Source organism: Erpetoichthys calabaricus, chromosome 6 (genome assembly GCF_900747795.2).
Source record: "Erpetoichthys calabaricus chromosome 6, fErpCal1.3, whole genome shotgun sequence".
Classification (NCBI taxonomy): Eukaryota; Metazoa; Chordata; class Cladistia; order Polypteriformes; family Polypteridae; genus Erpetoichthys; species Erpetoichthys calabaricus.
Genome location: NC_041399.2, coordinates 152,854,809 through 152,867,396, shown reverse-complemented (window position 1 = coordinate 152,867,396; position 12,588 = coordinate 152,854,809). Strand labels below are relative to the sequence as shown.

General features: G+C 38.2%; 1 protein-coding gene across 1 annotated transcript in view; it reads left to right on the top strand.

The window, feature by feature from the left end:
• Positions 1-10,144, top strand: part of LOC127528357 (uncharacterized) — a 62,498-nt gene extending 52,354 nt beyond the window's left edge. Inside the window, exon 2 of the mRNA XM_051928853.1 lies at positions 9,357-10,144. Within this exon, the coding sequence (XP_051784813.1) occupies positions 9,357-10,013 (657 nt within the window). The 3' untranslated portion in view covers positions 10,014-10,144. The remainder of the gene's footprint in view (positions 1-9,356) is intronic.
• The last annotated feature ends 2,444 nt before the right edge of the window (positions 10,145-12,588 follow it).

Genomic DNA, 12,588 nt, shown 5'->3' with positions numbered 1-12,588 from the left:
CCCACAAGCCTACCCAGAGCAGATGTACCAAAAGGCAGCCTGTCTTCCACTTGAGTGGCTGGCTTTGGCCTTCACCCAGCAAAAATGCGTATCATTCTCAAAGTTCAAAAATAAATTCAGTAAAGTCCAAAACATGGCCAAAATACCCTACAAGGGAGAGGTTTGCCTATAACAACAACAACAACAACAACATTTATTTATATAGCACATTTTCATACAAAGAGTAGCTCAAAGTGCTTTACATAATGAAGAAAAGAAGAATAAAAGACAAATAAGAAATTAAAATAAGACAACCTTAGTTAACATAAAAAGGAGTAAGGTCCGATGGCCAGGGTGGACAGAAAAAACAAAAAAAAACTCCAGAAGGCTGGAGAAAAAAATAAAATCTGTAGGGGTTCCAGGCCACGAGACCGCCCAGTCCCCTTTGGGCATTCTACCTAACATAAATGAAATAGTCCTCTTTGTAGTTAGGGTTCTCACAGAGTCACTTTATGCTGATGGTTATACAGACTTCTGGCTTTTAATCCATCCATCATTGTTGGAACATCATGGTGCTTTGGGTAGATGGTGGTGGCACAAGCCACCACCAATAGGACACCGGAAAAGGAAACAGAAGAGAGAGTAGGGGTTAGTACAAATTTTGAATGAATAGTTATTATAATGAATTGGATATACAGAGTGTCAGGATTAAATTACAGTGAAGTTATAAGAAGGCCATGTTAAAGTAATGTGTTTTCAGTAGTTTTTTAAAGTGCTCCACTGTATTAGCCTGGCGAATTCCTACTGGCAGGCTATTCCAGATTTTAGGTGCATAACAGCAGAAGGCCGCCTCACCACTTCTTTTAAGTTTTGCTCTTGGAATTCTAAGGAGACACTCAGTTGAGGATCTGAGGTTGCGATTTGGAATATAAGGTGTCAGACATTCCGATATATAAGACGGGGCGAGATTATTTAAAGCTTTATAAACCATAAGCAGAATTTTAAAGTCAATTCTGAATGACACAGGTAACCAGTGTAGTGACATCAAAACTGGAGAAATGTGTTCGGATTTTCTTTTCCTGGTAAGGATTCTAGCAGCTGCATTCTGCACTAACTGCAAACGATTGATGTCTTTTTTGGGTAGTCCTGAGAGGAGTGCATTACAGTAATCTAGCCGACTAAAGACAAACGCATGAACTAATTTCTCTGCATCTTTCGATGATATAAGAGGTCTAACTTTTGCTATGTTCCTTAGGTGAAAAAATGCTGTCCTAGTGATTTTATTAATATGCGATTTAAAATTCAGATTACAATCAACGGTTACCCCTAAGCTTTTTACCTCCGATTTGACTTTTAATCCTAATGCATCCAGTTTATTTCTAATAGCCTCATTGTATCCATTATTGCCAATCACTAAGACTTCGGTTTTTTCTTTATTTAATTTGAGAAAGTTACTATTCATCCATTCTGAGATACAGGTTAGACATTGTGTTAGCGAATCAAGAGATTTGGGGTCATCAGGTGCTATTGATAAATACAGCTGTGTGTCATCAGCATAGCTGTGGTAGCTCACGTTATGTCCCGAGATAATCTGACCTAATGGAAGCATGTAGATTGAGAAGAGCAGCGGACCCAGGATAGAGCCTTGTGGAACACCATATAGAATATCATGTGTCTTTGAGTTATAATTACCACAACTAACAAAGAATTTTCTCCCTGCCAGGTAGGATTCAAACCAGTTTAAGACACTGCCAGAGAGGCCCACCCATTGACTAAGGCGATTCTTAAGAATATTATGATCAATAGTGTCAAATGCAGCACTCAAATCTAAGAGGATGAGAACAGATAAATGGCCTCTGTCTGCATTTACCCGCAAGTCATTTACTACTTTAACGAGTGCAGTTTCTGTGCTGTGATTTGTTCTAAAACCTGACTGAAATTTATCAAGAATAGCATGTTTATTGAGGTGCTCATTTAACTGCATAATGACTGCCTTCTCTAGAATTTTACTTAAGAAAGGCAGGTTAGAGATGGGTCTATAATTTTCAAGAGCAGAGGGGTCGAGATTATTTTTCTTAAGTAGGGGTTTAATTACCGCAGTCTTAAGACAGTCTGGGAAGACCCCCGTATCTAATGACGAATTTACTATGTCAAGAACATTATCAATAAGCACACCCGATACTTCTTTGAAAAAATTTGTTGGTATTGGGTCAAGGGCACAGGTGGATGGTTTCATTTGAGAAATTATTTTATGTAAATCAGGTAAATCTATCCTAGTGAAAGACTCTAATTTATTTATTATGGAGTACTGGGGTTTCGGGGGATCCTTAGTGTTGGGGAGATATACTATGTTATTTCTAATATCATTAATTTTTTGATTGAAAAATACAGCGATAGCCTCACAGGTTTTACTGGAAGTACTTAGGAGGCATTCCTTTGAGTTACCTGGGTTTAACAGATGATCAATTGTCGAAAATAAGACTCTGGGATTACTAGCATTGTTATTTATAATCTTAGAGAAATAGCAGCGCCTCTCAAGACGGACTGTGTTATTGTATTCTGTTATTTTAACTTTTAATATCTCATAGTCAATAGTTAGTTTAGTCTTCCTCCATTTACGCTCAGCTCTACGGCATGTTCTCTTTAAATCAGACACTCTTTGGGTCTTCCAAGGTATAACAATGCTAGAAGATTTTTTAACTGTCTTTTCAGGTGCAACTAAGTCAACAGCAGCCCTCACTTTAGTATTAAATCTTTCCACCTTACTATTTACATTCTCCTCGCTATTATAGTTGGCACTATAAACAGACTGATTGGTTAGAATGTTTGTAAGTTTTAAAGTTGCTGATGAGTCAAAGAAGCGTTTTTTAACAATATGCTTCTCATGAGTGTTTTCTATCATTATTTCTATATTAAAAAGTAGAAGCAAATGGTCTGAAAGACCCGTATCAATGACCTGCTTTATATCAACTTTTAGTCCTTTAGTAATTACTAAGTCTAACGTATGACCTGCTTTATGTGTAGGCTGATTAACGAGCTGTCTCAAATCAAAAATAAACATCTGCCTTTTACAGAACAATGCAACAAAAAATCTTTATAAACTAGGATTTATTGAATGAAAACAAATAATCCATCCAAAAGTTCAAAAGGGCAAAATAATCAAAAAAGGGCTTAACTAAAAGGCAATCTAAGGGAAATGACACCAAATCAAAATCCACAAAACTAGTTGAAAACTAGTGTAAAAATATAAAGAAGAAAGCAATATTTACAAGAACCATGAAAATCCACTAGAGCAAGTCTGAATAAAACATACTTGACCTCACTTGCAGCTGCCTTTATAGGGCTGGTCCCTTAACATTGATGGATGGGTGGTGCTGCCTTTTGGGGATGGAACATGGAACATCAGAGAATAAGATAACATACATTGAAACCAATTAACCGAGCATACATAATTAGGGAAATAATAAATGCACAAAACAATATTATCAAAAATGTTAGACAACAATTAATAATAATAAAAAATAAACAAAGAATATAAAAAACAACTTCAAACATAAACAAGGGGAGGAATCCTGGCTTAAACATGACACATCCCATCTGGAGAATCTGACCATCTACGTGGAATATACGGGCAGAAGACAGTCCTCCAGCTGAAATGCTATGTAAAGGGGATAGGGCACATAACTAGCTGTAAATGCACTAACACAAAAATTGACATAACACATACATCATAAATCAAACAAAATTATATTCAAAGCATAAAATATAAAAGAACATAACACATAATATAAACAAATTATATTTAATGAGGGCGGCACCGTGGCGCAGTGGTAGCCTCACTGCCTCGCAGTTAGGAGACCTGGGTTCGCTTCCCGGGTCGTCCCTGCATGGAGTTTGCATGTTCTCCCCGTGTCTGTGTGGATTTTCTCCAGATCCTCTGGTTTCCTCCCACAGTCCAAAGACATGCAGGTTAGGTGCATTGGCGATTCTAAATTGTCCCTAGTGTGTGTTTGGTGTGTGGGTGTGTGTGTTCAGCAGTGGGCTGGCGCCCTGCCCAGGATTTCTTCCCTGCCTTGTGCCCTGTGTTGGCTGGGATTGGATCCACCTGACCCCTGTAACCCTGTAGTTAGGATATAGCAGGTTGGATGATGGATGGATATTTAATTAATGACAAAAAGATCACAGTAAATGAAACTTCATTTAAGCTGAGGTTGAATGACATGACATTCGGTCCCCAAGTAGCCCTTCTCTGCTCAAGACTAAAAAGGCTGAATTACATTAGCCTTTAATCCCAGGCTTGACTAGAGCTGCTATTCCTTTTTGTAGTGTGGTCACCAAAATTGAACACGGTTTTCCTCACATGATCTTACTTACATATTACTTGCAGTCTATTTTCCTTAAAGAAATGTTGACAGCACCATAAAATGGCAGTACACATAACAAACAAAATGGCATCAGCAAAAGACACAAATACAAAAAGGCAAGAGCACTGATGGAGATTAGGGCATCTCATAAAAGGCCTTCTGTGTCCTAGAATACTGATAAACATGGTGGAAAAGACATCACCAGAGATATGCGGGGCTCCTGCCTCTTGTAAACTAAAAGGACTGGAAGTGTGGGGGCAACTGGAAATCTACAAAGACTGTTCACAGTTTCTTTTGTTGTGTGTGCCAGTAGCAACTGGTAGCTGATGGCACTGCTACTCAGATGTTTAATGACAATGAGAAAATGTATTTATGATTCCTAACACATGGTAAGTGAAAAAACAAATCTCAGCTCACAAGCTGAAAAAACAAAGTAATTAAACCATTTACATTGTGAAAAACTCATTTTGCTAAAATGAAAAAGTGAAAAAGCACCAAAGTGTAACCACAAGTTTGGTAAAAACCCTATTCAGTGAAACTTTGTTCTATGACCCGTGGCTTAAACACAGCCAAGACTAGTTTTTATCCATAGAGTAGTTTTCAGTACATATTTTCTAGAATAGCTAAAGATAAAAAATGTTCAGACTTATAGCTAAACAAAGTCTGGCCTAATGAGTTTGAGACTACTGGGTTAGCAGTTGAACTCTGTGATGATTGCTACATCTTAATCAAGTGAGACTCATAGTTCAAACTCATGTACGTGTGTGTTATGGCATTGTGCCTGCTTTATGCTGATTCTAAACCAGCTGTAATTCATGCATTGGTGTGAGAAAAAAGTAATATGGTTTCCTGAATATTGGAATTGTTTGGAATTCTATCATCTAAAGTTAAGTTTAAATTCTTTTCCCTTTTCATCTATCTTTCCTTTGAATTGTGCCTGAGCCAGCTATGTCTCAGCATGCAGTGAAAAGTCACATTGATTCATAACCTTGTGCTGATGAGATATGTTAAGATTTTCTTAAGTAAATATAAGTTTCTATTTAAAAAATAGCTTTATCAACTGCCAAAATATATTGTAAGCTGGCTGGGGCAAAAAGAAAAAAAAACCAGAACCAATTAGGTAATTTTAATGACATTTTAATAACACCAATGCCATATAAGTTGTACAGTAACAACAGGCATCCCACCCAGGGAAGAACATGGGTTATTGGACGGATATTAGCGGCTGGGCGGAAAGATAACTCTGTGTCCATTCGGTTTAAAATAATGGATGGACCAGCTGAAGCTGGAACTTGGGAATGGTTCCATCCCCAATGTGCTAGGTAGCAGTAGTCCTCATATGAGAACCCAAAAAGTAGTGCTAGGGACATGAAATCCAGAAGTGCAGCCCTGTAGGGGTCTCTTGGAATCAATAGAGGGCACTGTTGGAGGAGGACTTCCCCACTTTCATTATGGCCTGAAAGTGATTCCTAGAAGATGTGGCATTTCTGGGTCCAGCATAAAAGGAAGCCCACTGCCATACATGGATAAGTCAGAGTTGGAAGGAAGCAGGCAAAACTCAACAGGAGGACAGAAGGAGGAAGATTTAATAGTTCATTGTGATTCTAATTGTATTTGTGGCAGTTTGTTGGAAGAGGTTTGTGAGAAGGTGCTTAAGAAGGAATAAAAATCCCTTGTTTTATTCATATAGTGTGTGCTCTATAACTGTGTCTGTGGTTTGGGAATCTCTGGCTCCCCCTTCTGGTGATAATGTATACAAGTAAATGCAACATAATCCTATGCAGCTGGGAGGGTCCAGGCCCATCTGTTCCCACAGATAGATTCTGCCTTGGTTCAAACAAGGAACTGTAGAAGCTGCTTCTAGTTAACTAATATTGTTCTTACTACACCAGTAATTGACACCACATTTAGAAGCCAGTGTGAAGCTAGCAAACTGAGGGATGTTATCAAAGATTTAATAAAAACAACATAAAAGAAATGAATTCTGGGAAGAAAAATTATTCAACATGTACTGAAACAATCCTAAACAGCTGACAATCATTAACATTAAACTATAAATGAAGCCATGTGGTTTGTGAGCGAATTCTAAACAAATATGACATGGGAGAAATGGAGCAAGTCAGTTTTTACTGGAAAACCAAGAATTTTTCTCGGGTCCATACCCTTTCCAGATAACAAGATAATTGATTCAGTTAATTTTTGTATAGCACCTTTCACCTGGACAAGTTCACAGGTACAAATACAAACTTTACTTAATACTAATTACAAACTGAGAACAAATTAAGACAGAAATTTATTTAAACAGACAGGAAACAAAATGCTTTGAAACTATTAACATTAATGCAGCTCAGCATTTTCTGTCCATTAATTAATTATTTAGCTCTGGAAAAACATGTGCTCCACTACTTTGTGAATCTAAAATGGCTTCTGGTTCATATTCAGGGAAACCATCAACCATAATCAGAGGTGGAGAGTGCAGGTCTACAAGGGTAAAGACTACAGAAAAAGACCAATTTCAGTTGGGACATAAGGATGGTAGAATGGATGCAGAAATGCACAAGAAGTCCTAGTGTATTTGTCTGACTGTACTTTTATTTTATAAGGTCCAATTAATTAAAGGGCTTTCCACCATGAAGGAACCCGCATGAGGAGACCCCAAGTTGAAGACCTGGCCCTTTTTCCATTTCAAAAGATGGCATGACATTTGCAGAAATGGCCTGCAGTCTTCTCTATTTTATTTTGGATCTGAATTTTGTTCAGACTCGCATGTTTAACTGCAAAGAGAATAGATTCCAGTTAAAACTCATTACAGAAGTCACTTCCTTTGCTGTAGGTAATAGAGACAGCTTGTAACAACATACACAGATTGAAATATCCTCTCAAGTGAGTTGTGGATATTTCAGCTGTACACATTCCATTCAGTGGATGACATAATAAATGTTTAGATGGATAATAATTCATAAAACAGTGGTATTCTTTTACAGAACTGAACATTATTGTACTTTATTTAATCCCTTTGTTTATTCTTCTTTTGTAATACATTTTCTTATTAAAGCTATTAATGAGAAGGCATTTTTGAATGATAAAGAAAGCCAAACTACACATGTAGTTCTATCCATCTATCCACCCCAATTATCCAGTCATCCTATCATATCTTGTGTTCTGTTGATCTTGCCTGTTCTAGCAGTTTTAGAAGTGAAGAAGAAACACACTCTAGATTGGATGACAGTACAATGTATACAACTCACATTAGAAATACATTTTCCTGATATTAGTGGGATAAAAATAATGATGGTTGTGTAACGTAATGTTCATGCAGTGCATTCCAATTGCACATCTATGTTTAGTGCAAAGGTATCTGAAATTATACTGACAGGAAGCCATGAATTCTGCCTATGTGAGCAATATTTGCTTTGTCCAGTCAAAAACACTCAATAAGCTGCTTCACCAGTGACACCTAGTGGTCAAAAAGAGAAACTTTTGTGCTCTCTGTTGGAGCAAAAAATAAAAACAGTATTAATATTCATTTATTTTCTTTAATATGTATGTATGCATTTATTTATGTACTTATTTAAATTTACATGTATTTAATCACCCATATTATTTTTAGTCTTTGGGTAGCATTACAGTAATTTGCAATTCAATTAAAATCAGTCAGTTTTACAATATTATAAAGTCTCTTAACTTTCTGTATGTTCTGCATTTCCATGAAGTCTTCCCCTATCTCCATCTGTAAAAGCAAGATAAAAATATAAGAAAATAAAATGCAGAGGAAACTGACCAGCACAGAGCAGGAAAGATCTTACATGAGATATCTGTGTTATGAATCCTGGCTTGTGACCCCTCTAATTTAACTTGATACATTTTAAGACATTTGTAAAGTGTAGTTTTGCTGCAGGAACCAACCCAGCCACAAGGGATGCACAAGCCAGTGTGTTTCTTCGTGCCAGTCCCAAGCCCGGATAAATGGGAAGGGTTTCGTCAGGAAGGGTATCTAGTGTAAAATTTTGCCAAATCAATATGCGGACAACAATACAAATTTCCATACCGGATCGGTCGAGCCCTGGGTTAACAACGACCACCACCAGTACTGTTAGCCAACAGGGTGCTGGTGGAAATTGGGCTACTGTTGGCCAAAGAAGAAGAAGGAGAAGAAGAGGGGGTAGACGTGTCCGGAGGCAGGAGGAGAGGAGGAAAGTAAAGAGAGTGGAACTGAGGGTAGGAACTTTTAATGTTGGCAGTATGACTGGTAAGGGGAGAGAGTTAGCAGATATGATGGAGAGAAGGAAGGTTGATATATTGTGCATGCAAGAGACTAAATGGAAGGGGAGTAAGGCCAGGTGGATTGGAGGTGGATTCAAATTGTTCTATCATGGTGTGGATGGGAGGAGAAATGGGGTAGGAGTTATTCTGAAGGAACAGTATGTCAAGATTGTTATGGAGGTGAAAAGAGTGTCAGGCAGAGTAATGATTATGAAGCTGGAAATTGGAGGTGTGATGATGAATGTTGTTAGTGCATATGCACCATAAGTTGGGTGTACAATGGGTGAGAAAGAAGATTTTTGGAGTGAGTTGGATGAAGTGATGAACAGTGTACCCAAGGGACAGAAAGTGGTGATTGGAGCGGATTTCAATGGGCATGTTGGTGAAGGGAATGGTGGAGATGAGGAGGTGATGGGTAGGTATGGTGTCAAGGAGAGGAATGAAGAAGGTCAGAGGATAGTAGATTTTGCCAAAAGTATGGACATGGCTGTGGTGAATACATATTTTAAGAAGAGGGAGTAACATAGGGTTACGTACAAGAGTGGAGGAAGATGCACACAGTTAGATTATATCCTATGCAGAAGAGTTGATCTGAAGGAGATTGGAGACTGCAAAGTGGTGGCAGGGGAAAGTGTAGTTAAGCAGCATAGGATGGTGGTCTGTAGGATGACGTTGGAGATCAAGAAGAGGAAGAGAGTGAGGGCAGAGCCAAGGATCAAATGGGGGAAGTTGAAAAAGGAAGACTGCTAGGTTGAGTTTAGGGAGGAGGTGAGACAGGCACTGGGTGGCAGTGAAGAGTTACCAGACAGCTGGGAAACTACAGCAGATGTAGTAAAGGTGACAGCAAGAAGGGTGCTTGGCGTAACATCTGGAAAGAGGAAGGAGGAAAAGGAAACCTGGTGGTGGAATGAGGAAATACAGGAGAGTATACAGAGGAAGAGGATGGCAAAGAAGAAGTGGGATAGTCAAAGAGATGCAGAAAGTAGACAAGAGTACAAGGAGATAAGGTGCAAGGTGAAGAGAGAGGTGGCAAAGGCTAAAGAAAAGGTGTATGATGAGTTGTATGAGAGGTTAGACATTAAGGAGGGAGAAAAGGACCTGTACCAATTGGCTAGACAGAGGGAGCAAGCCTGGAAAGATGTGCAGCAGGTTAGGATGATAAAGGATAAAGATGGAAACGTACTCACAAGCGAGGAGAGTGTGCTGAGCAGATGGAAAGAGTACTTTGAGAGGCTGATGAATGAAGAGAACCACAGAGAGAAAAGGTTGGATGATGTGGAGATAGTGAATCAGGAATTGCAACGGATTAGCAAGGAGGAAGTAAGGACAGCTATGAAGAGGATGAAAAATGGAAAGGCCGTTGGTCCAGATGACATACTGTACCTATGGAAGCATGGAGGTGTTTAGGAGAGATGGTAGTGGAGTTTTTAACCAGATTGTTTAATGGAATCTTGGAAAGTGAGAGGATGCCTGAGGAGTGGAGAAGAAGTGTACTGGTGCCAATATTTAAGAATAAGTGGGATGTGCAGGACTGCAGTAACTACAGGGGAATACGAGGGAAGTGTGACAGTGGTGAGGTCTGCGGTAGGAGTGACGGATGCATTCAAGTTTGAGGTGGGATTACATCAGGGATCGGCTCTAAGTCCTTTCTTATTTGCAATGATGATGGACAGGTTGACAGATGAGATTAGACAGGAGTCCCCGTGGACTATAATGTTGGCTGATGACATTGTGATCTGTAGCGATAGTAGGGAGCAGGTTAAGGAGACCCTGGAGAGGTGGAGATATGCTCTAGAGAGGAGAGGAATGAAGGTCAGTAGGAACAAGACAGAATACATGTGTGTAAATGAGAGGGAGGTCAGTGGAATGGTGAGGATGCAGGGATTAGAGTTGGCGAAGGTGGATGAGTTTAAATCTTGGGATCAACAGTACAGAGTAACTCAGGCGTGTTTAACCCCCCGAAAACTGCCAGTAAAACTTCAGTGTTAGGATGTTTAAATGTTCCATTTACTATGATTTTGATACTTGTTACTTTATAGTCGGCTTAATAGTCGGTATTGATAAAGTAGACCCAGCAAAATACTTTCAGCTTAAGGGTGAATCACGTACTGGAGGACATCAGTGGAAATTAAGGGTAAGTGCATTTAAAACTGAAGCCAGAAAGCACTTCTTAATGCAAAGAGTTGTGGTATTCTTTAACAAACTACCAAGACTTATAGTTGAAGCAAAAACCCTGACAACCTTTAAGAAGAATCTGGATGAGATAATGGGACAGCTTAGCTATTAGCTAATCAATTGGGCTTGATGGACTGAATGGTTTCCTCTCTTTTGTCAAATTTCTTATGTGTTCTCCTGTGTCCTGGTAGAAGACCCCTGGCTGCTTCAGTACTGTCTCATGATCACACTGCCACCTTCAATCTTCCTGAAATCACAGCCTGCATCTCTATGAACAAGAATAAACAAATAAAGTGCTCCAGTAGATTGAAAACAAGAGGATAAAAGAGAGAGAACGAATTTAAAAATATGCATCCTAAAGCTACAGAGAGGGTTTAAACAACTGGTGAGGTAACCTGAAATTATGAAGATTACATTAAGGGGGTTATTGGAAAATGGAAAAATTAAATTTTATGTTCACATCCTGGATGCGTGCAAGTATTTTGGGTAGAAAGGCAGCTTCATCAGGGGTGGGGGTTGATTTGTTTTTGATTTTATGTTTGTAAAAATTGATTTATTTGTATAGAATATTGTGTGATTTTAGTAAAATTAATAAAATCAAAAAAAAAAAAAGAAAGAAAGGTAGCTTCACACTTGTACCTATTTTTGTGCTGTTTTTCTTCCTTCTTACATGAAAACCCCACACATGACCATCATTTTTGAAAAGTCAAGCCAAAGAGTGTATATTTACCTTAGAAAAAATAAGTATATGTGATATAAATATATTATTTTACCAAAGTGTCCTTTTGTTGTCATAAACATACCTCTCTGGTTTTAAGTTTTAAGGCTTTGATTTTTTGTTTGGACTTTGTGCCATTTTGACCTAATTTTAAACTGGAAACACAGCATTTCATTTTTTTATTTATAAAAAATGTTTTACTTTGGAACACAATTTACCATGGCTAATTAATGTACACCATGACTGTGAAAAAAATAATATATATGACCAAACAACAACTAAAACTCTTGCAATTAAAACCAAGTTTCGGCCACGTAACTGGATGGTTGGAGGAGCAGAATACATCCGTACCTAATAAATTGGCCACTGTGTGCATACAATTAAAAGATATTATACGAAGAAATCCAGAATTTAATACTGTAAGGTCACAGCAATCAAAACAGATATAGACACATATAGTAGTGGGTTGTTGAGTTAGAATTTAAATTACAGGCCACTGCGGGCACTATTAAAAAGGTGAAGCTCTGACAATAAGGGAGAATGATCTCTGGCAAGAACCATATTTGTCGCCAAGCTAATAACAGAGTTTTTGGGTGTTAGAGAATGCCTCGAATATAATTAATCCAGTGAATACAATTAAGAGAAACATTTTAGGGGACAACAGGTAATTTAAGTCCTCTTGGATAACAGAAGACTGCAAGAAGGGATATGCATGGGTCCCTGATAGAAGTCGTGGCTTCACGTTTCCTTTCTTGTCAGAACACAATATGAGCACAGTAGCTACCCAGGACCAAAATAATAAAAAAGAAAAAAAAAACTTCTGTGCCAACGAAGTACACAATACAACATAAAAACATAATGCTTCATGCTCATAGTATTGTTAAGGTGTGTAAAATAAGATACCTTCACTATTCATCTCTGTACTAGCTAACAGTGCCTTTCTTCATTGGATTGTAGTCCATATGCTGTACAATGGAGATATAACACAATAACCTGTACAGTAATTAAGAGAGATGTTTTTTAAGACAGGCTGGTCTTTCATTGTAGTGTTATTCTGCTTTAATCTTGTCATTTTTTCCATGATGATTT